The 20,945-nt window shown below is 32.1% G+C and overlaps 2 protein-coding genes across 7 annotated transcripts; one reads left to right on the top strand and one right to left on the bottom strand.

Moving 5' to 3' along the window:
- Nucleotides 1-1,771: 1,771 nt before the first annotated feature.
- On the bottom strand, nt 1,772-4,978 carry LOC146923395 (F-box protein At3g56470-like). The gene is made up of 2 exons (XM_085710888.1): nt 4,744-4,978; nt 1,772-2,835 (listed from the first exon to the last, which is right to left on the bottom strand). The coding sequence occupies exons 1-2, from the start codon at nt 4,976-4,978 to the stop codon at nt 1,772-1,774; spliced, it is 1,299 nt and encodes a 432-aa protein (XP_085567014.1).
- Nucleotides 4,979-6,253: 1,275 nt separating this feature from the next.
- LOC146923394 (FRIGIDA-like protein 3) lies at nt 6,254-10,743 on the top strand. 6 transcript variants are annotated; one of them, XM_085708559.1, is made up of 6 exons: nt 6,254-7,105; nt 7,946-8,049; nt 9,289-9,376; nt 9,652-9,718; nt 9,836-9,929; nt 10,417-10,743. In XM_085708559.1, the coding sequence occupies exons 1-2, from the start codon at nt 6,640-6,642 to the stop codon at nt 7,951-7,953; spliced, it is 474 nt and encodes a 157-aa protein (XP_085564685.1). In that variant the 5' UTR covers nt 6,254-6,639; the 3' UTR covers nt 7,954-8,049; nt 9,289-9,376; nt 9,652-9,718; nt 9,836-9,929; nt 10,417-10,743. The 6 variants fall into 6 exon arrangements, with proteins under 6 accessions (XP_085564685.1, XP_085564684.1, XP_085564686.1 ...); XM_085708558.1 differs by having other exon boundaries at nt 9,289-9,487; XM_085708560.1 differs by having other exon boundaries at nt 9,286-9,376.
- Nucleotides 10,744-20,945: the final 10,202 nt, after the last annotated feature.

Raw genomic sequence — 20,945 nt, 5'->3', positions numbered from 1 at the left:
GATGATCCCTAGATGTCGACTCAAGTGCTTATTTCCATTCAAACGTTGTCTGTAACAGGATAACCATAATGTTGGTTAATAGGCACTTGACGAATCATTCTGAGAGACATGAGTGTCCTAGATGATATTTGTCCCTCCTTCATAACATGAGATATATCTTTAGGCCTATTGATGAAAATTGCATCGCCATGCCGAATTAAGTCAATATGAGATATTGGGCTTGTTCGTTATTCAGTATATTTCGGGATCAAGAAATATAAATATTGATTTATACAAGGGTGACAAAATCTATGCCTTGTGATATATATATATATATATATATATATATATATATATATATATATATATATATATATATATGAGGACAAAGGAGTAATTGTGCACATGAACATTATCATAGAAAAGGTTTTGTCATATCACTTGACATTCTTGTCACTTGGGTAGTAGTGATGTGTTACTAGATACCGCTCACTGTTTATAATATTAAAACTAAATTTAATATTATTGCCAACAGGACAAGAATCTATAGGGTCACACACAATAGAGCAGTCAAAATGAGAAATAAAAGTAAGACTTATATTATGGGTGCGTTTAACAAATAACACTAATTAGTAAGCAAAATCTAAATGGGTTAATGGGCTTACGGAAGCCCAATAGCGACTGCTGACTTTTTGAACACAAAAGAAGTTCTATAAATATAAGCTTTGCTGAAGTCGAAGGTTACACATTTCAGAAACCCTAATTCTCCCAAACCTCTAATCTCTTGGTTAGCACCGGGAACCAGAGGAGCATTGTTCGTGTAGAAGAGTAAAGGCTTTGCTTTTTTGCTTTGTTATGATCGAGAATTTTTTTGCACTTCGAGAGGAAACATTCTTTAACTGATCATGTCAAATTCGTAATGATCCAAGGAAAGGAAATAGAAATTTTTATTCTGCTGCCTGTTTTTGGTAATCGATTTCCCTTCACCTAAACGTGGATTTTAAGAGTTATGTGACCAAAATGAAAACAAGAAATTAAATAGAGGACCAATGTACCAATTTAGACTATGGTTTTCTATTGTTTTGTAATGATGTCAGTTACCATGTGAAACTAAACCTCTTTGATTAGGGTTCCACGATGAACCTCTTCTTATTTAATGTATTCAATTTATAAAGATTTTCCTTTAGTTTATGTTTCAATTGTGAGATTTAATTTTGGATATGCCTGGTCTTTAATGTTTTTTCGACTCAAAATCCAAATTGCTACTGTTGAAAATTTATCTAGACTATGGTTTTCTATTAAATTAACTTCCACAGATACATCACGGGGTCATAACACTACTTTCTTAAATCAAATATACATGACATAAACCGATGATTTACCGAGTTAATTGCAACAAAGACATAAGGTGATTCAGTGATTCCTTAATCGCTGTTACACATCTGACCCTACAATCCTTTTAATCTCATTACTTTTATTTACTTTCAAATAAGTTCCGCTCTAATTACCGATTTGAAGGACAATCCTTGTGGAAACGATAAACTAACTACTTTCATACTTGTTACGATTTGGTGAACTTGCCAATATTTACACATTTAGTCCATAATAGTAAAGAGTTAGAAAAATATTAGTAATAATAATAATAATAATAGTAAAAAGTTAGACAAATATTAGTCAATATGAACACTGTAAACCGATAAAAATATTTTCGATCTAGTCAAATTTTTTGCTCGCAAAAAGGAACTAGGTCGAAAGACAAACACCACAAGAATCATTGTGTACAATATGCAAGTTACTCAACTAGCGAATAATCTACTTCAGATCGTAGATTTCTAAAATGCCAGTCGAACTTGAAGGAACTTGTTCCATTAGGAGCTGGAAGTGTAATGCATTTTTGCAATTTTTTTTTATCATCCCCTGAATAGACATTGCATGTTGTAGAAAAATGACCGCTGACATACATAGAGTTGCTCTCGTATCCCCACCTGTTGGGGTTGCTCAAAGCATAACAATTTCCCGGGATCAGATTCCCAACATAAAGTAATGCAATGTCGCCCAAAGTTTTCAGTTCGACATAATTCATGGTTGTGAAGTCTATCTTGTACACATTGCATATTGTACTCCACGTTAAATCAACCACTAAAAGTTGCTCATCACAATTAACCAACCTAAGGTATCTGTGAAATGGTACATCGGGAGTACTTTTCAGTTTTAGAAATCTAATATTTGCAGAATTCAAGCTAAGTACCCCTATGTTGGCCCTGCGAGTGACAACATATATTATATTATGCAAGACCGCAAAGTCAACAACCCTCCCATAATTTTCCTTTATCGAGTAAGTAGCCCAACCACAATTTCGAGATTGATAGACATGCAAACAACGGTTGCTTAAAACCACCAAGATAAATTCCTCAGAGCATTTGCCGAAAGCAAGAAAGGCACGATCAATTATAAAATAGTTACTTTCAGAGGTAGGGGTATGGATTAACTTCTTTTTTCTTGTAAATGGGTTGACTAACATAAGTGAATTATTATGGTAATTTGCCATGATAAAATATCCGCTAGAAGACGCAACATGTGTATACCCTAAGAAGTACTCCATCCTCTTCAAGCAATAAACTTTTTGGTCGGGTATGGTAATAAAGGAATATGATGTTTTACGATCATAAGCAATTTGAAGAAGTAATGGTTCTTGGGATGCCAAGAAATTTCTCCAATAAATTTGATGAAACGCCCTCCAATTCTTGCATACACCACCAAACTGAAAGTGGTCGTCAAAATCTAGTGTTTTAGAAATGATATCAAGCACATCCATAGGAAGTTGATAGTTCTCTTTTACCTTCTTCGTTTTTCTCCCTTTGTATCACAACAATGAAAATATTAGGTGATTTCTTAACATATGCTTTTTTATTTATTTTTGAAACATAAGATATTTTATTGTTTATCAGATAATAATACGAAGAAAAACAATAGAGCGAAATTATTGAAGGGTTGAAAACGAACAGATAGAACCATTTATGCTATCGAACAGATATAACCTACAAGGTGATAAAGATTTTAGTTGCATGAATAGAAAAAGGGATGATCAGGGTTGAAAAAGTTTCCCAATGAAATTAAAAACTATGTACTATTTCAATCAAAATAATAGTTTTTTTTTAGTTTTGTTTACCCTAATTTTATTAGTCTAAGTCTATTTGTAAGTGAGCTTAGCTCAGTTGGTAGGGACAATGCATAATATATGCAAGGTCAGGGGTTCAATCCCCGCCACCACAAAAAAAAAAAAAATGCTAATAACTGGAACGGAACAAAATGTACTACCAACTTCTTCTAGTATTTTATTCTTATAGACACCTGGTAGAAGTTGGGGAAAATTTGTTGTGTCTATGACCACACCAAACTTTATGCCCACCTCCGTCCATGAATACAATATAGATATTTATGAGAATACCCATCATTGGATCCAAGACACCATAGTTTCAAAATATTTGGCAATCCTCAATTTAAACATGTATATACTACGAAGAAGAAAAACACTTGAAGAAGCTTCAAGGTAAAATTGGTGGATGATATAGGACCACACCTCATGTTTATTCTACAAAGAGATAGCGAGGGGAACATGAGAATGATAAATGGCACCAGAAGATGGGATAAATGAGTAGTATGGTGAGTTGGAAAAAAAGGAAACAGAATCACAACAGAATGGGTGTGGAATGATGAAAGTTAAAGAGACATTCCATCATTTCATGGTACCTGTTCTTTAGATTAAATGGATAATGGGTCGAAAAAAATTGAACTGAATACAATCAGGATGATCTTTTAAAAGAAAAAGAAAAAGGGAAATCCTAACATAATGGTTGCATGGTAAGAGTCTCTTGTTTTTTTGTTTGTTATTTTCTATGATAATTTCTTCCTATGATGATTTCTTCTTCATTTAGTATTTTAATACTAGCTCCAAAGATATAGACTCCACCAATTCAATACATGAAAAGTTTCTATCATTAATTTAGCTATTAGAGTGTCACAACTTGATCCATCAACTAATTGTGTAAAACATCATCGGCTTAGTCTTTAAATTAGGACTCCATATGTCTCAATCCAACAAAGATTGAACAATATTTAACTATGATGGATGGCGACAAAACAAAAGTCAAGTCATATAGTAGAAACATACGAAGCAAGAACATTCATTAGATTAGGCGTGTCGTGTCAGACATATGTCGACAGACATCAACACGACACGACACGTATGATTATACTGAATTATGTCATTTTTTTTTCAAATTATTACCGTGTCGGCATGTCCGTGTCCGTGCATATTTTTCATCATTCAAGTGAATTTTTACGAAAATCTAAAATAATTTGGTATGTTATTGAAATACTACAAGATTAATGGTTTATGCACTTTTATAGTCCACAGTTAATCTTGTTGTAGCCAAATAACATGTCAAATGATTTTATATTTTCGTAAAAAATTAACCACGTGAATGATATATATATATGATGGATCAAATTACACCAGTGTAATGTTACATCAATCAATATCGTTTTCCTAGATACATAATATTACAACCGTATAGTTTGATTCCTCCTCATATATATATATATATATATATATATATATATATATGTATGTATGTATGTATGTATGTATGTATGTATGTATGTATGTATGTATGTATGTATGTATGTATGTATGTATGTATGTAAAGGCCAGAAAACTATCAAGATATTATGTGAATTACGTACCATGGAAAGAGTTCAAACCAGCTGGCATGATGAGGAAGGTGTTGAATCCGAATAATAAACCCTGATGCCTTTGAAGCATCCCACTAACTCTTGATTGGATGCCTCTTATATCAATTCTTCCAGCCTTGTAATCTCTTGTGAGTTTTAAAAACTCATCGTACTTTATGCTGTTATCGTACCTAGATGCAAGTTTCACTCCCTTAAGAAGATACTCCAGTGCATGTTCATGACAATAGTTTCGAGGGATGTTCATCTTTATTATTCAGAATAGTAATATCCAGCAAAACTACAAATTCCAATTCAAAATAATAAAACCAAAAAAAAACTAACGATTCTAGTGAAAGAGGATTCAGAAGCTACGGGAATAGAAACGGGAGAGAAGGTTAACCCTATTTCAGAGTACGTTATTTTTTTAGGGGGAGTACCTTATTTATACTATAAATAAAAGAAAACTATCCATTTCAGCATTTTTGGGTTGAATTTTTTTCTTCCAAAAATACTCTCAACTTTCAATACAAATAACAAATATAACAAATAGATAAGAATAAATTTAAATATTAAAATAAAAATGTAACAAACACAAATGTATAGTTTCCTTTATCGTTTAAAAAGTGTAACAAAATATATGAGTGTATCAATACTTACATTTTCATTATCCCAATTATACTCTTAAACAACAATTCTTTCTATAATAAATATTGTTGTTGGTGTCATTAAAAAAATAAGAATATAGATTATATTATTTTGTTATATTTTTTATTTCATTGAAATAGATAATCATGATTAGTTTGATTTGTTATAATTTGAAAGCAAAAAACATTTATATTTTTACTTTTTTCCTCAAAAAAAAAAAAATTATATTTTTACTTTTAATCAAAATTAAAATTTCATAAAAAAAAAATCGTTCGTTAGCGCAATAAAAATAGCGAAAAACCCATCTTTTTGCTACTTATATAATAGTAAAGTTAAATATAATTAAGTGTAATCTAAACTAATTTTGTTTCGTATCTTTTTTCTAGAAGAAAAAACAAAGTGATAAGTTTGAGATTTGGATTTGAAGGAGTGAAATTCGGATAAGAGCAATTATGATTTAATTAAACAAATTAATCTACTACTATACAACTACTACTAAATTTTTTTTTGGTTACATACTACTAAATTAATCCTTAATCTATTAAACAAATTAATCTTTTTTGATTAAAACTTACTTAATTTGCCTTCCGACAATCTTTTAAAATCTATAATTTAATGGATTACATGATCATTTGTGATATTTAGTTATCAATAATCGAAAACAAACGTTTCCTTCAAAAAAAGTCGAAAACAATCTTTTTTAATTATAGTAGAACACTACAAGAAATTTGTCATATAGCAACGGACACCTTTAGTGACCGCAAAAAAAGCGTTGGTATAGATTAAATATAGCAACCAGAATTGCACCCTGGTGTTGCTATAGGGTAGCAAAAAAATAATTTTTTGTTCATAATCCTGGGCCCACCTAAACTTTCCCATCTCACTCCCACTTTAACTAGAAAAAAAAAACAAAATAATATTTTCTCTTGTATACGTTCTGTTTCTTCAATATCCATCACTGCTAGTTCATTCAATCTCTCAAATCCTCAATCGAACCTCACCATTATGCAATCGAACTCTCCCCTCCCCAAGGGATTTTGTTCTAAAAAGTTACTCAAACCATTAGAGAAACCATTCGAAAAGATAATCTTCAATCCAAATCTCCACTTCCTCTCTCATGGCTTCAACTCGATTCCCACTTCACCTCTCTCCAACACTCTCTCACTCACCGCTTCAACATTCTCCAATCACTCGAACAACAATCCCAATCCAAAACCCTAATTTCAAACCCAAACTATGAAAACTCCAAAAACGCGAACAAATTGAAAGTTCTGTGAGAAGATGGATGGTATATGTTTAAAGAATTACGTTATCTACAATTTCAAGCATAAAATTAGGGTTCAAGCGGAACTTCGCGAGGCGTTAAGGTTTTCACCGGATGCAGGGATGATGATTCTGCAATCGTTGGAAGGGTTTTATGGGGTAAATGGAAGTTTCAAGCATAAGGGAATGAGAGAGATGGGGAGGGTTTGTGTTATGTTGTTGAGGGTTTTGAGTGTTTCTGATGTGAATGTGAGTGGTAAGGCGAGGGAGAGAGCGTTGAAGGTGGCGATTGGTTGGAAAGTGAGGTTGATGGGTGATTGTGGGAATATTTTGGGGGCGTTGGGGTTTTTGTATTTAGTTTATGCTTTTGGTATTGTTGAAGAATTTAGTGTGGATGAGCTTGTTGAATTTGGTGTTGTGGCTGCAGTTAATGGAGAGTTCATGCAGCTTTGTTGGGATATTGGTTTGACAGATAGAATTCCTGGTAAGGCTGTTGAGCTATTCTAAAGAGTTGGTGTTGTTTGAGATGTTAATTCTTAGGATAACACTTGTCTGTGTGTGTTTATGTTAGAATAGGAATTAAGATATAGTTGTGTAGCACCAATGCTTCTCATCAAAGACGTGTTTGGTCTCCAACACGTCCCAATGTTTGACACCGACACATGTGATTACATTCAGTTTTTTCATTTGCACATACTGTTACTATTCTCAATGTGTCATAGTGTCCGGTGTCTAATTGAAGTTTATGTCAAATGTGCCAATGTTGGGCACATACCTCTTTATAGGCTAGGGGTTTTTAATTGTAACCATCGATACTGATCGGTGAAAGAGAGAAAGAAAGAGAGAAGAAAAGAAGTGAATTGTAATTGAAGTTTATGTCAAATGTTTTTATGTGCAACTGAGATGACTTACTTTTAAGCAAGTTTAGTAAGATTGACTGGGGAAGGTTTTCCTTATTTCTCTCCCTGCTGATGAAATTTGGTGTGTAATTGAATATACAAAGAACCAAGAGAGAGAGAGAGAGAGAGAGAGAGAGAGAGAGAGAGAGAGAGAGAGAGAGAGAGAGAGAGAGAGAGAGAGAGAGAGAGAGAGAGAGAGAGAGAGAGAGAGAGAGAGAGAGAGAGAGTACACAATTTTTTATTGTTGATATTTCTATAGAATCCTATTTTGGAGAGCAAACCCTGATTATTATATAATAATTATAAATGCTTACTTATAACTTTAGGCCTCGTAACCTTTTAATTTTTGTGATAATCTTCTTTTAATCAAAGCTTTTTACATTTGAAATAATTTTAAAATCTGATGCATTCTTCCAAATTCACAGGTATTTGAGTCTCTTAAAGTGAGAAAATCGGACAAGCTGCAGAGATTGGAGGTGTCTTTAGATATGGATTACGTGTATTAGACCACATTGTGTGGTTTATTAAGGTACAATACAATTCGAAACTCCTTACGAACCTCATTGAAAATTGGTTATTTTTTATACACATGCAAAACCAGTTCTTAAACTTATTGAAACAAATTTGCAAACTGGTTCTTTAGCTGCACTTTTTAATGATTGTTGCAAAACCTGATAGAAATTTATTAAAGCTTTCATTGAATCGAATCGTAGCAATACTGGTTCTAAACGCTTTGAGTCTGCTCTTTACCTGTTTTTGAGTGATACTAGGTTGAACCAAACCAGATTTTAAACTAATTTTCAAGCACGTACATATGACTAGATTTTTCAACTTTGTTTTATTATGTGTTTAAAATGTTGTAAGCCACCAAGAAACCTTCAAAGTAATCCAGAATATTAAGCAATATGGCATTAGTTCTAGTTAATTATGTTAAATAATTCCACTTTACCTTTATCCAAGTATCAATATTTCTTTTTATCTAGATAAAAACATCTGATAAATTGTTGTTTCTATTTAGCAATGCTACATTGCAACAAGTAAGCAAGATGCCTTCATGTAGAGCATGGCCCATATCAAAATCTCCTGTTTGATGTCCTGTTTTGAGTTTTATCTTATGTTTCTGAAAATGCAACTTGTTAAGATATTTACTTGTTTAATATCATATGGGTCTTAATTTTCTCCCTTGTTTAATTTCATTTGGGTCTTAAGATATTTACTTGTTATTTTTGCTGCAATATTTGTAATTTTAATCAGTATGAATGTCACATGAATTTTGAACTGGTTTCTTGTGTTTAATGGTGCCTTAAATGGCTTAATTTGAATTGAATGTACATAATAATGCTTGAACATTTTGGATTTAATTTCTGGTTTTTTATTAACTTGTGGTCAAACTGATACATCAATTTCAGTTTACATCATAAATAACTAAATGTTCCATACACACAGATTTGAGCACCAATCTGAGAACATATAATGCTCTATTTGTTTTTTTTTTTCTTTTCAGTTTGATTTTGTTTTAACAATGCAGCAAGAATTCTAATAATCACAGGTCTCTATTTAGATTTCAATTTTTTGTAGTTTATTTCATATTTTTCCATTAAACCATGAGACTTGACAATGTTTTTCACCCCTTAGTTTATTTCAAAGAACTCACGCAAACTTGTGGAACCCCAATGAGTTTACACAACTAAAGTTATACCTAATAGTGGTGTGGAGTGTGGATCATCTTAATATTCATATTTTGTCCGTTGACTATTCTCATTAGCAGAACAACTTTGAAGATTTTGATATAAAGAAAGTGGAGGAACAAACAACAAATTTGGAGAAGGATTTGTCCATTGAAATTATTATTGCAGGTTTGCTACTAGGCTGATAGGGATTAAGAGAATGCTAAATTTCAAAATAAGAATGGAGAGCACATCAAATCGAGTGTGGTACAAGAGAATTCCCTTATACAGCTAATGAAGGTCTTGTCAATCTTATGTTGCAGTCGCGCGCCAATGCTTCTTCATGTTATTTGTCTCCTTTTGTTTTACTAAATGCTGCATATATCAGCTCCATTTTTCTAATCTGATTGCGCAATATACTTTCGTTTGCAAATAATATATAATTATACTTGCTTCTATGGCAGATCTTCTATGATCCACCACCATCACCGTCCAAAGAGAAGTTTTCACCTGAATATCAGTTCCAAAGAGGTATTTAAAATACAAATTGGTTTATGAATGATGTTGTTAACCGAGTCATTAGCAGGAAGGGAAATATGTGTTGAATAAAACTTGTTTAATTCTTCTTTTTTGATTACATGACTGCAGTTTGAAAGTTCCTTTAAGAATAAAACTACTAAGTTTCAAGCACTACATGTGAATTTTTACAAAGAGAAAGCCACTTCACTTCAGACCTTGCAAGGTACTTCCTATACCATTATCATCTGAGGCACTAATTAATTAGCATTATTTTTTTGTGGGAGTTGAACTTTTAATACACTGAAGTTACTGGTAGGATGATATTTTGCCAGCCACTGAAATATCTATTTGTAATTGCTATGAAATCTATTTGTAATTGCTATGAAATTAGGTGCTAAGGATACAATAGACCAAATTATTTTTCCTAATTCTCTTTTTAGCTTTTTAATAATTGTGATTTGGAGATTTTGATTTTTGTCATTCTGATTGTGATTTGTTGTGCTGAGTTAATATTGATATTAAAATATGACCGAGATGATAGTGGGAAAAATTTTAAACCTCCTTTTACATGGCATAGGTTTTTTTTTTGTTAATGAGATTCCTTAGGATTGAGTGTATTTTCTCCTTGTTGTGTTTTGTTATCGTAGGACGTAGGCTTTGTATTGTGTTTCCTGTTGGATTCTAATAACTCTCTCTCTCCAATGTTGCAGACGAGTGAATTTGTAATGTGAGAGGCAGTGGCACGTTTGATGTTTACTTTCTTGCAGTATCCGCTGAAGTTTGTGCCGGCTTCAAATATGATTCAACGATTGTGTTTATAACCTTCTCCGTTCCAGTTCCTTAAGAGGAGATGCTTAAATCGTTAATACAAATTCGAGCTGAAGTCATAAATATGTTGTATTAAGTTAATTCTATAAGAATAAGAGCTTGGTACCATGTAGCTTTGTTAGTTTGTAAGATGTTAGTTTCACATGTTTGCAAGACTTGTTAATTTGACAATTTAATATAATTGAAATTTTCTTTTATTTTTCTTTAAATATTGTGTGGTGCATATAAAAAAAAAGTATAAAACTTTTGTTATTAAAAAACAATTTGGTTTAGACAAAAATATTTATTTGTAAAAAAAAAAAAAAAAGACCTATAGCAACGGGCAATCTGGTCCTATACCAACGGATATACAGGTTGGTTAAAGCAATTAAACAGGTGTAAAATGCCGTTGCTATAGCTCCGAAATCTTTAGCAACAAACTAGTTATTTGTTGGTATAAGCTATTGGGACGGTTTTCTGCCGTTGGTATAATCATAGTATCCTAGACGGCAGCAGGTGGCCGTTGGTATAGGTTTTATGACCTATACCAACGGTTTTTTGGACCTTTACCAACGGTTTTTGCCGTTGCTAAATGGCAAATTTCTTGTAGTGGAAATAGGAACGATTTTACAATAAGTGGAGCAATTATATATATTATTATAAAAATCAACAACAAACTTCTTGAAAAAGTTCTTGAAAAAGATTAAACTCAATTTACTGGAAAAATAAAATAAAAAAAGGTTCTGGCGATGAAAAAAAAGGATGAACAATAAATCAAAAATTGACCATACCATATTCCTCCTTGATTTGTTTTGGGTTTAACGATTTCGGTCTAGTGCGGTTTCACCTGGTTCGATTCTGCTTTGCAAAGAGAGTTTTGTCAATCATTGTGGTCCCATAATAGATTTGAGGGATTATTCTAGGAAGTTGAACATAAAGGATTCCCGTTTCTCGTAAAAACAAAAAATTAAAAAACTTAACAGTAGTTGTAACCGTTATTACTACAGATGATGAGATTAAAAAGATCTTTGAGTGACACATAAAGATATATTCACACCATATCAGATCATGTCACACATTGAAGATATATATTCAAAGGCACAATAAAGTAGTATGTTATTATACGTGCATTTCTTGCTGAGCACGCTTGTCATTTTCAGCAGGTGTTTCCTTTGGTGGTTCATTAACACTCCTTTTCCTTTTTGATCTCCTCTTGCCTTCATACTCCTCCCTACATCTAGCGTGCACATCGGCCAAGAGTGCTTCTCGCTAGATAGGTTCGGGATCGAAATGACATTCTTCTTCAACAGGAATAGTATGTTGTTCGGCTGACAACCACCTTTTTGCCAGCGCCTTAGTCGTTCTCTTTCTTGCCGGCTTGGCTCCATGCCTCATCCTTAGAGCTGGACTTTTTTTACTGGTTCTTCGTCTGGAATAAGAATATGCTTTGAAAAGTCTCTTACTATTTTATCAATATTTTTCATAACATGTTCCATATCATCAATCCCAGAGACTTATTATACGTGGAAAATTCCTCTTCAGTCATATCCACAAGTACGACTTTTTCAGCATGCTTGGTATAGAATTCTAACCTGCCCCCATATTTTCTTGAATGCTTCACAAGTTTCTGCATGCTAGTATCGGGGTACAAGGGTAGAGTCATATTCAAAACTTAGACATTCGGGCTCTCTCATCCAATGTACAACTGTGAGCTTGTGATAATTATATTGTTCTCTCAGATAATCTGAGAAGAATTCCAGACTTAATTTATCCGCGTTAAAATTGTCCAGCACGTCAAGAGATCCGCCTTCATAAACTTTTTTTACAATTTTCATCATTCCGATACAACTCACATTGGTAAATGAACAAGAAAATCTTGGTGGCCATCCTAATCAGCCAGAAGTAAGATAAATTAACAAACTATCAAACATTACTTACATCAATGTAACATCAAGCATTAACAGAAAAAATGGATAGAAATCGTTCAAAATAAAAAGGAAAGAGAGGATAAACTGAAATCACATACAAACGTGATGAGTTATGAAGAGGGCCAAAAGTGATTCTAGATGTTGTAGAATTGATTCTAGTGTTTCAAAACTAAATTCATGTCAGCTTATGTTTATGGTTTACTGACTTCTATCGTGGTTGGGATGATATAGTAAAACTGCTCAGACATTGTCCGAGCTTTAAATTTTTTTGAATTGCAAAGGTTTGTTGAGTAGTATGTTACTTTGTTTTGTTTGCTTGCTGTTTTCTTCATATTATATATTTTTAATAAATGTTATTTTTTTGGGGGAACTTCTACGGTACATCCGCAAATTAAGGTGTACCGGTACTCCTACTTTAAAAATCTTTAAATTAACTATTATTTTTATGGAATAAAGAGCTATTTATTGATATTTATATTTTAAAAAATGTCATTTTATAAGAAAAAAACATCATTTCATTGTTTATAAAAATCATACTAATTTTTTTTACATTATATTGTAAAAAATAATCAAAATTCTCTATTATGAGTACTAAAAATTCAGAAAAATTAAATTTATTTCATCGACGATTTTGTTAAATAATATTTAATTATTATCATTATAGGTGATAGAAAACAATTTTTCTCTTCAAAAAATAACACATTTACCTACTAATTTATTGATTTGGTGTACCAATACACTCAAATTTTTTGGTGTACCATAAAATTTGCCTAATTGCACGTATATTTATGTGCTAAAAGCTTTTAAAACTAGTTACACAACTACATAAGTAACTGCTTGCTACACCACTCTCCATTTATGTGCTTTTTTTTTATTGGAACATATAATTGCTTGCACTAACCAACTTTAGCACTTCTATCAAACAACCTTCTGTCCACATACTCATTTCATTTTTAAAACCAATTATATTTACCCATAACAAGAGAGCATATTACATATGTGTATATAATGATATAGGTTTAACTGGTACATGATTAAGCTAAGTTTAAGCTATAGGTGTTGATGTTGTCGTGGACAAGATGCCTTACTTTGTTAATTGGAATGAGTCCTAGTGCGTGGAGAAATTTTGTTGTGCCAAGAGGATTAAACGGTGAAGTAAAGCAATAAAACAAGATTTTCCATATTCGTGGGTTTTTCGTGAAATTATTGTCGCTATATTAAACATTATCCCTCTGCTTTTGGCGCTTCAAGAAACTGTCAATTCTAAATCCTATTGTTTCACGTATGGATGGAAAATTAGTGACATACATGTTCTTGTTTCCTCTCTCTCTGTCTCGTTTGTTTGCTCATCTTTTCTCTCTTTGTTTTTACACACACTGAAGTCACCAATTATATATCTTCTTTGTTTCATATGTACTCATGAAAATTGCTTTAGACTGTTCGTTTAGTGCAAGAAGGTACTCCAAGATGGAAAATTCAAATTTGGCTACAAACAACGTAAGTGAACCATCACTGAGTGATGATAAATTATATTTAGTGTTTTTAAATATTTTTAAAAGATGAAACTTAGGAGTTGATCAATAGAAGTTGGTCAATTGGTTAGAGATGGTACACATTGATAAAAGAAATTGGGATTCAAAATTGAACATACCACTATTTGATGCTTTATCTTAGGTAATGCAATACTATTTTCTAAAGAAACCGAAATGGAAATCGACCATACAAAATAATTACTTTACTTATAGCTTTTTCTTATGATATATTTACTTGTTGCTTGGTTATAAAAGACTTTGCTTTATATTGAAGCAATATGTTTACTTTTTCCAATTTTCAGTATTTTCATCTGTGAAGATATAATCCCATATGTTGGCATGGAGTTTGATACCAAAGATTACACATATAGATTTTATAATATATATGTTGGCTTTGTTTGTTTTAGCATTAGAAAAGGTTGGAGAAACAAAAGCAAGTTAGATAATGAAACTGTGATGTCTCGAAAGTTCATGTGTTTTAAGGAAGGCTTTAAGAGGATCAAAGATTATGATGAAAAAGTGTCTCGCAAAGATATAAGAATTGGATGTTTAGCACATGTTGTCATCAGTCGGGAATCAAGTGGAAAATATGTTGTTACATCTTTCAATAAGACCATAATCACGAGCTTTAATCCCCCCAGAAGTAAACATAAATTACCATCACAAAGGAGGGTTTCTGCCGCTCAAGCAGCAGAGGTAGAAATGGAAAAACGATATGGTATACACCAAAAATTGATTTTTGAGTTTATAAGTCAACACGTCGGAGGGAGGGAGAACGTTGGCTGCACTTCTAAAGATATGAGCAGTCATTTAACCGCCAAAGAGATGAAGGAAATGAAGGAAGGTGAAGCATATACTCTACTTCTTTATTTTAAATCAGAGGAGAGAGAGAGAATCAATCATTCTTTTATGATATTCAACTTGATGTTGATAATCAAATAACAAACATTTTCTGGGCAGATGCTAAAATGGTTTTAGATTATGTTTATTTTGGAGATGTAGTATGCTTTGATACCACATACCACACTAATAAGAATTTACGACCATTTACTCCTTTCGTTGGATTCAACCATCATAGAGAAAGTGTGTTATTTGGTGCAGCAGTGTTATATGATAAAATTGCTGCATCATTTGAGTGGTTGTTCAAGACTTTTCTTAAGGCAATGTGTGGAAAAAAGCCAAAGACAATTTTCACAGATCAAGATTTTGCCATGGCAAAAACGCTTTTAGAGGTTTTTCCTGAAACATATCATTGTTTATGCTTGAGGCATTTATTTCAAAGAATGTTAATCATGCCTTAAGCGATCAGATTCTTTTGCTGAAGATTTGAGAAGTTGCATTTATGGTTTCGAATATGAGTATGACTTTCTTGCTGCTTTGGAATTCATTACTTGACAAGCACAACCTTCACCAAAATAAATGGATGCAATATTTCTATAAGAAAAAAGAAAAATGGGCCATTAAAAAGAAACCATTCAATTAAGATGACATGGAAACTTAAAAACTGCACTTAAAGCACTGTGCATAAAGGTGTGTTTGTTCAAATTTATTTTTAGGATTAACATTCCTTGAAATATAAAGATGCGAATTTTATTCTAAGATATTTGGATAAAAGATGTTTGGTTAACATTTTAATATTCCAGGAACCATACAAATATGGTTAAAATATGTAATTTATTCACATCTTCATGATCCCACCATTTTCTTTGGGAAATTTTTTCTATTCCCATAAACATTTTATATGGGATTAAAATTTAGTAAACTGGTAACAAACAAAAACTTATATATTTCTATCATTTTATTTCAAAAAATCTACAAATATAACTTGAAACAAACACACCCTAAGTTTTGGGTTAAAAACAAAAAAAATAAATATAGGGTTAGGATATATTTTTTTAACTCCGATATTGGTTTGGTCTTTTTTTTTTTGGTGGTGGCCGGGGTTCGAACCCCGGACCTTGCATAGGGTTAGGTTTTTTTGGGTGGTGGCCGGGGTTCGAACCCCGGACCTTGCATAGGGATAGGATATATTTTTTTAACTTCGATATTGGTTTGGTCTTTTTTTTTTGGGTGGTGGCCGGGGTTCGAACCCCGGACCTTGCATATTTCATGCATTTCATGTATTGTCCATACGAACTGAGCTAAGCTCACGAGGACGATATTGGTTTGGTCTAATATAAAAAGATATATTTTAGATTCTAGTTACTCATGTGTAATTGGATTATCGTCTCACCCTAAATTTTATTTATAAGAAAACTAGCAAAAAGAAGGACAATCATGTGTCCGTCTTTGCTCTCTTTTTATTGTGCTAACGCATGTAAATTATGAACGGTATTTTACATGAAATTTTGTTTTTGATTAAAATTACAACTACAAATATTTGTAATAAACTTAAAAAACCATGTTTACCTTTTTTCAATAACAACAATAATTTAACAAATATAATATAAATTCGTATCTTTTTTAATACCATCAACAATATAATATTAATATAGGAAAATTTGTTTAAGGGTATAATTGGAATTACAAAAAATTCGACCCAAAATCTCTATCCCCTTCATATATAATATTCATAATATTGTTCCTATTGTAGTGGGATATTTTCTATATTTAATGAGATTTAATTTTTTAATTAAAATTTAAAATAAAATTATTAAAGGATTAAATAGTAAATAAAATAGTTTAAATGAATGTAAAATAGGTAATGAAAAAGTTAGCCAAACTCATGTATTTAAATCCTATTTTCTTTATGTCCTCGTAAGTTTAGCTCAGTTGCTATGGACAATGCATAAAATATGCAAGGTCTGGAATACAAACCCCGGCCACCACAAAAAAAAAAATCCTACTTTCTTTATATATTACTAGAGGAACGTCTTTTCTCTCTTTTTATCGTGCTAACACATGTAAATTATCATAGATATTTAATAGAAATTTTGCATGTAAATTACAAATAATATTGTATATAAATTTTTTGATATAAATTTAAAATATAAGTATAGATACTTATGAATTATAGTATAGATACTTATGAATTTAATTTTAGATGTAACAAACTCAATTTATGAATTATAGTATAGATATGAATTATAGTATAGATACGATACTTATGAATTTTAGATGTAACAAATTCAACAAACCATATTTATCTTTTTCAATTACAACAATAATATTTTTTGGTGGTGGCCGAGGTTCGAACCCCGACCTTGCATATTTTATGCGTTGTCCATACCAACTGAGCTAAGCTCACGCGGACAATTACAACAATAATATAACAAATATTCTTATTTTTTTAATAACACCAACAATATTTTTTTTTGTGGCGGCCGGAGTTCGAATCCCGGACCTTGCATATTATATGCATTCTCCATACCAACTGAATAACACCAACAATATAACATTATTATAGAAAATATTTATTTAAAGGTATAATTGAAAAAAAAAAATCCAGCCTATAATTTCTGAAAACCCCCTATTTTCTTTTATTTTTTAGGAGATAAAAAATCTATTTTTTCAACCAAAACAGAATTCACTCCATATGACGGCAACAAAAACTATATTAACCCTCTAAAAAACCCTTGATCGTATTCTTCTGAGTCATGCATGAGTCCTAACAAAAAAAGAACAGCACAGTCGTCGTCGCAGGACACAAAAATGGACAGAATCAGCGATTTACCTACTGAATTATTGTGTCACATACTCTCTCTTCTTCCCATCAGACAAGCTTTTACTACCACAGTTCTTTCGAAGCGGTGGACACAACTCTGTTGTTCACTCACCAATCTAAAGTTCGACTATGAAACCTTTGCGAAGGACGATGACCCCTTCCATCGCTTCTGTCGTTTTGTGGACACAGTCATACTCTCTCGTTGATCATCAAGCCAACCCATCAAAACGTTTAGCCTCAACTGTCGTTCTAGTTTCAGTGATTCTGATCAACACCTCATTGACACATGGGTGGAAGCCGCGAAACGGCGTTGTGTTGAGGAATTTCATCTATCCGTGGATAACCACACCTTCACTCTCTACACCATAACTCCCATTATTTTTTCATCTGAAACCCTAGTAGTTATGAAACTTGAGGCGTTACAAATTGCAGGTGATAATTTGCATGTTCATCTTCCATCACTCAAAATCCTACATTTGAAATTTGTTCGTTTTGAAAATCATAGTGTTCTAAAAAAACTCCTCAATGCTTGTCCTAATCTAGAAGATTTGGAAACCTTGCATATTGTCTGTATGAAAGGGGACAAAAATAATACAGCAGAAGGGTTTAAACCCTTGTCCAAGTTGGTCAGAGCAGATATCAATTCAAGACATGTTCCATTTGATGTATTTTATAATGTCGAGTTTTTAAAAATAATGAACACAGAATGGGACCAGATGTATCACATTGAATATATATTCAAAGGCACCCTGGTGTTTCAAAACTTAATTCACCTCATCTTATGTTTAGCGTTTATTGACTTCTATCTTGGCTGGAATGGTATAGTAAAACTTCTCAGACATTGTCCTAAGCTTCAAAGATTTAAAATTGTAAAGGTTTGTGGAATATTTTTCTTTGTATGCCTGTTGATTTTCTTCATATCATATATTTTAACAAATGTTATTTTTTTATGCCCTTTGACAGTGGCTTACCAATTTATCCAAGGATTGGCAATGTCCAATTTTGGAGCTTGAATGTGTTTCGTCTCACCTCAGATCTTGTGTTATTATTAACTTCAATGGATCGGAAGATGATCTCCAATTCGCAACCTATATTCTGCGGAATGCAAGGCTTTTACAAGTCATGTCAATTCATGTTCCTAATAAATCCTCAAAGCATCTAATTGTAGAAGAACTATCATCCTGTCCAAGGATTTCTACAGGGTGTAAACCTTATGTTGATTGATCTAGATGCTAGATATTAGTGCTTTTCATAATTAGTTTTTCTTCATATTATTTAATTTTATGGGCTTGGTGTTTTCATAGAAATTAAACTGTGATGATGGTATTAGTACTAACTCTAGAGTGGACTACGGTCCTTGTTGGATAACAATTCGGTCTGAATGCTTTTAATTTTATTTTTCTCTGTTGCATGGAAAGTAAGAATTCTTTCAAGTCCTATTTCTTCCAGTAATTATCCTCCTATTGTATGAGTTGTTTGATTCTGCTTGTTACTAGATATATTATCAATTATTCATCCAAACAAGTTCCTTTAACTTTCACATTTTAAATAGGAAACTTGGGGAATGAGATTCAAGAAAGACCATTTTGGATGAATAAAGTGGTGGTTTGATTCTTGCATCAAAGATACAAAATTAGAAAAAATTATGTTTATTATCACAGTTGTTAGACGGGTTATTATCAAAGTCTAAACTATGACGGCTTTGTAGATGAAATTCAATTTGCAACATATATTTTAATTTGGGATGCCCTAAAAGAATTAACATCTTGTCCAAGAATTTCTCCCAAATGCGAACTTTCAATTAGTTTTACCTAGTTCCTTAATATTTCTTGTTTTCATTAGTTTTTACATATGCAACATGTATATTTTGGTAGTTTGAAGGACATATATAGGATTGTCTCCTCGAACAAACGGGAATACATTTTGATGTACCTTCAAAATTCATCGGAAAAGAAGGATCGTGTACCCCGGTTATGCTTAAAAACTAGACATTAGAAATCATAGTAAATCGAATATTGATTCAGCCGATCTTAGCTACCAATTTGGAATATTAATTTATTTCTTCATGTGTGTGTGTTGAGAAAGATGTCAAACTTCAAGAATAGGACAAGCAGAGTTTTTTTTTTTTTTTACGAAATTATTTTTCTGATTTTTAGCATAAGCAAATTTCAAATATAACGTTTTGAGGAATGGAAGATGAACAGATAAATCATCTGTTGCAACCACTAAATTCTCGAGTTTGAAAATAACAAGGCTTTGGGAGTTGAAAGTTGTGGGGGTGAAGGTGTGGTCAAAGATAATGAGATGAAATTCATCAACACATTGTTTTGCAGCTTCTACCCATGTATTGGGAAACATTCAGTTCTTAGAAGACACTTCAGGGGAAAAGTTTTGATGATTTAGTGGGTCGCACAAGGGGAGTTCACGAGTTTATCCACAAAATGACAGAAGCGATGGAAGGTATCATATCGTCGTCTTCTCCGGTTTCATCGTTGAAAGCAGCAGAGTATGCGACAGACACACAATAATGGCTTTAAGTTGCTCTCAGTAAAAGGCTTTGTGAATATATAACATCTCTTCTTATTTATTGAAAAGGAAATTAATTGAACCTTAACACAAATTTATTCGATTAATGTGAACAAAGTGAAAAAAGTTTGCTTGAGAAATAATGGAAAAGCTATTGAAATATTATATAATTCAGTAAAGTCTTTTAACTCGTAATAACTTCTGCTTTTTTCCTTTCTTCTTTCGAATGCATTAAGAAAAAAGTGATTCAACAGCTATTAAATTATTAGTAAGTACAAATATGCACAAAATGACTTGGATTTTTTGTTATTTTTTGATGTTATAGAGCCTATAGTTCAAAGGTGTATATATGTTTTTTGTGCACTTTAGAGAAAGTTTTTGTTTAAACTTAGATGAGATTAATTGCACTATCAATTATGCTTGTGACGTAAATTAAGATTGATTTGCAATTTAATTCAGTTTTGATTGGCTCTATTTGTGCCTTCGGATTTCTTGAAAAAATGTTAATATATTTGCTTATAAAACTTGGCTGTTAGATGTAGCACTGAAAAAATGTTAGGTCATACCCTCTAACACAAATGATTATTGGCAATCTTATCCGCTCTATATTAATCAGTTATTCATATTAGGAAAATTGTCATTTTTGTTTTGTTTTTATAGTAACAAGATATTTTAAAAAATGCAACTGCAATATTCTCCAAACAAAATACAGCATCAATTTTTTATCTATCTTCCCACACAGTTATCCTCCATTGTCTCTATCACACACTCTATGTTGTCTC

Source organism: Medicago sativa, chromosome 5 (genome assembly GCF_051527215.1).
Source record: "Medicago sativa cultivar Bolivia chromosome 5, Bolivia_mono, whole genome shotgun sequence".
Lineage (NCBI taxonomy): Eukaryota > Viridiplantae > Streptophyta > Magnoliopsida > Fabales > Fabaceae > Medicago > Medicago sativa.
The sequence above is the reverse complement of the archived record's forward strand: the minus strand, read 5'-3'. Positions and strand labels throughout refer to the sequence as shown.

What these genes read in the sequence shown, in the direction of transcription:
- LOC146923395 (XM_085710888.1), bottom strand. Translation starts at nt 4,978, where the DNA reads ATGAACATCCCTCGAAACTATTGTCATGAACATGCACTGGAGTATCTT. An exon ending in CTTCCTCATCATGCCAGCTG is followed by an intron (nt 2,836 to 4,743) that starts GTTTGAACTCTT and finishes TGTGATACAAAG; the next exon opens with GGAGAAAAACGAAGAAGGTA.
- LOC146923394 (XM_085708562.1), top strand. Translation starts at nt 6,640, where the DNA reads ATGGATGGTATATGTTTAAAGAATTACGTTATCTACAATTTCAAGCAT.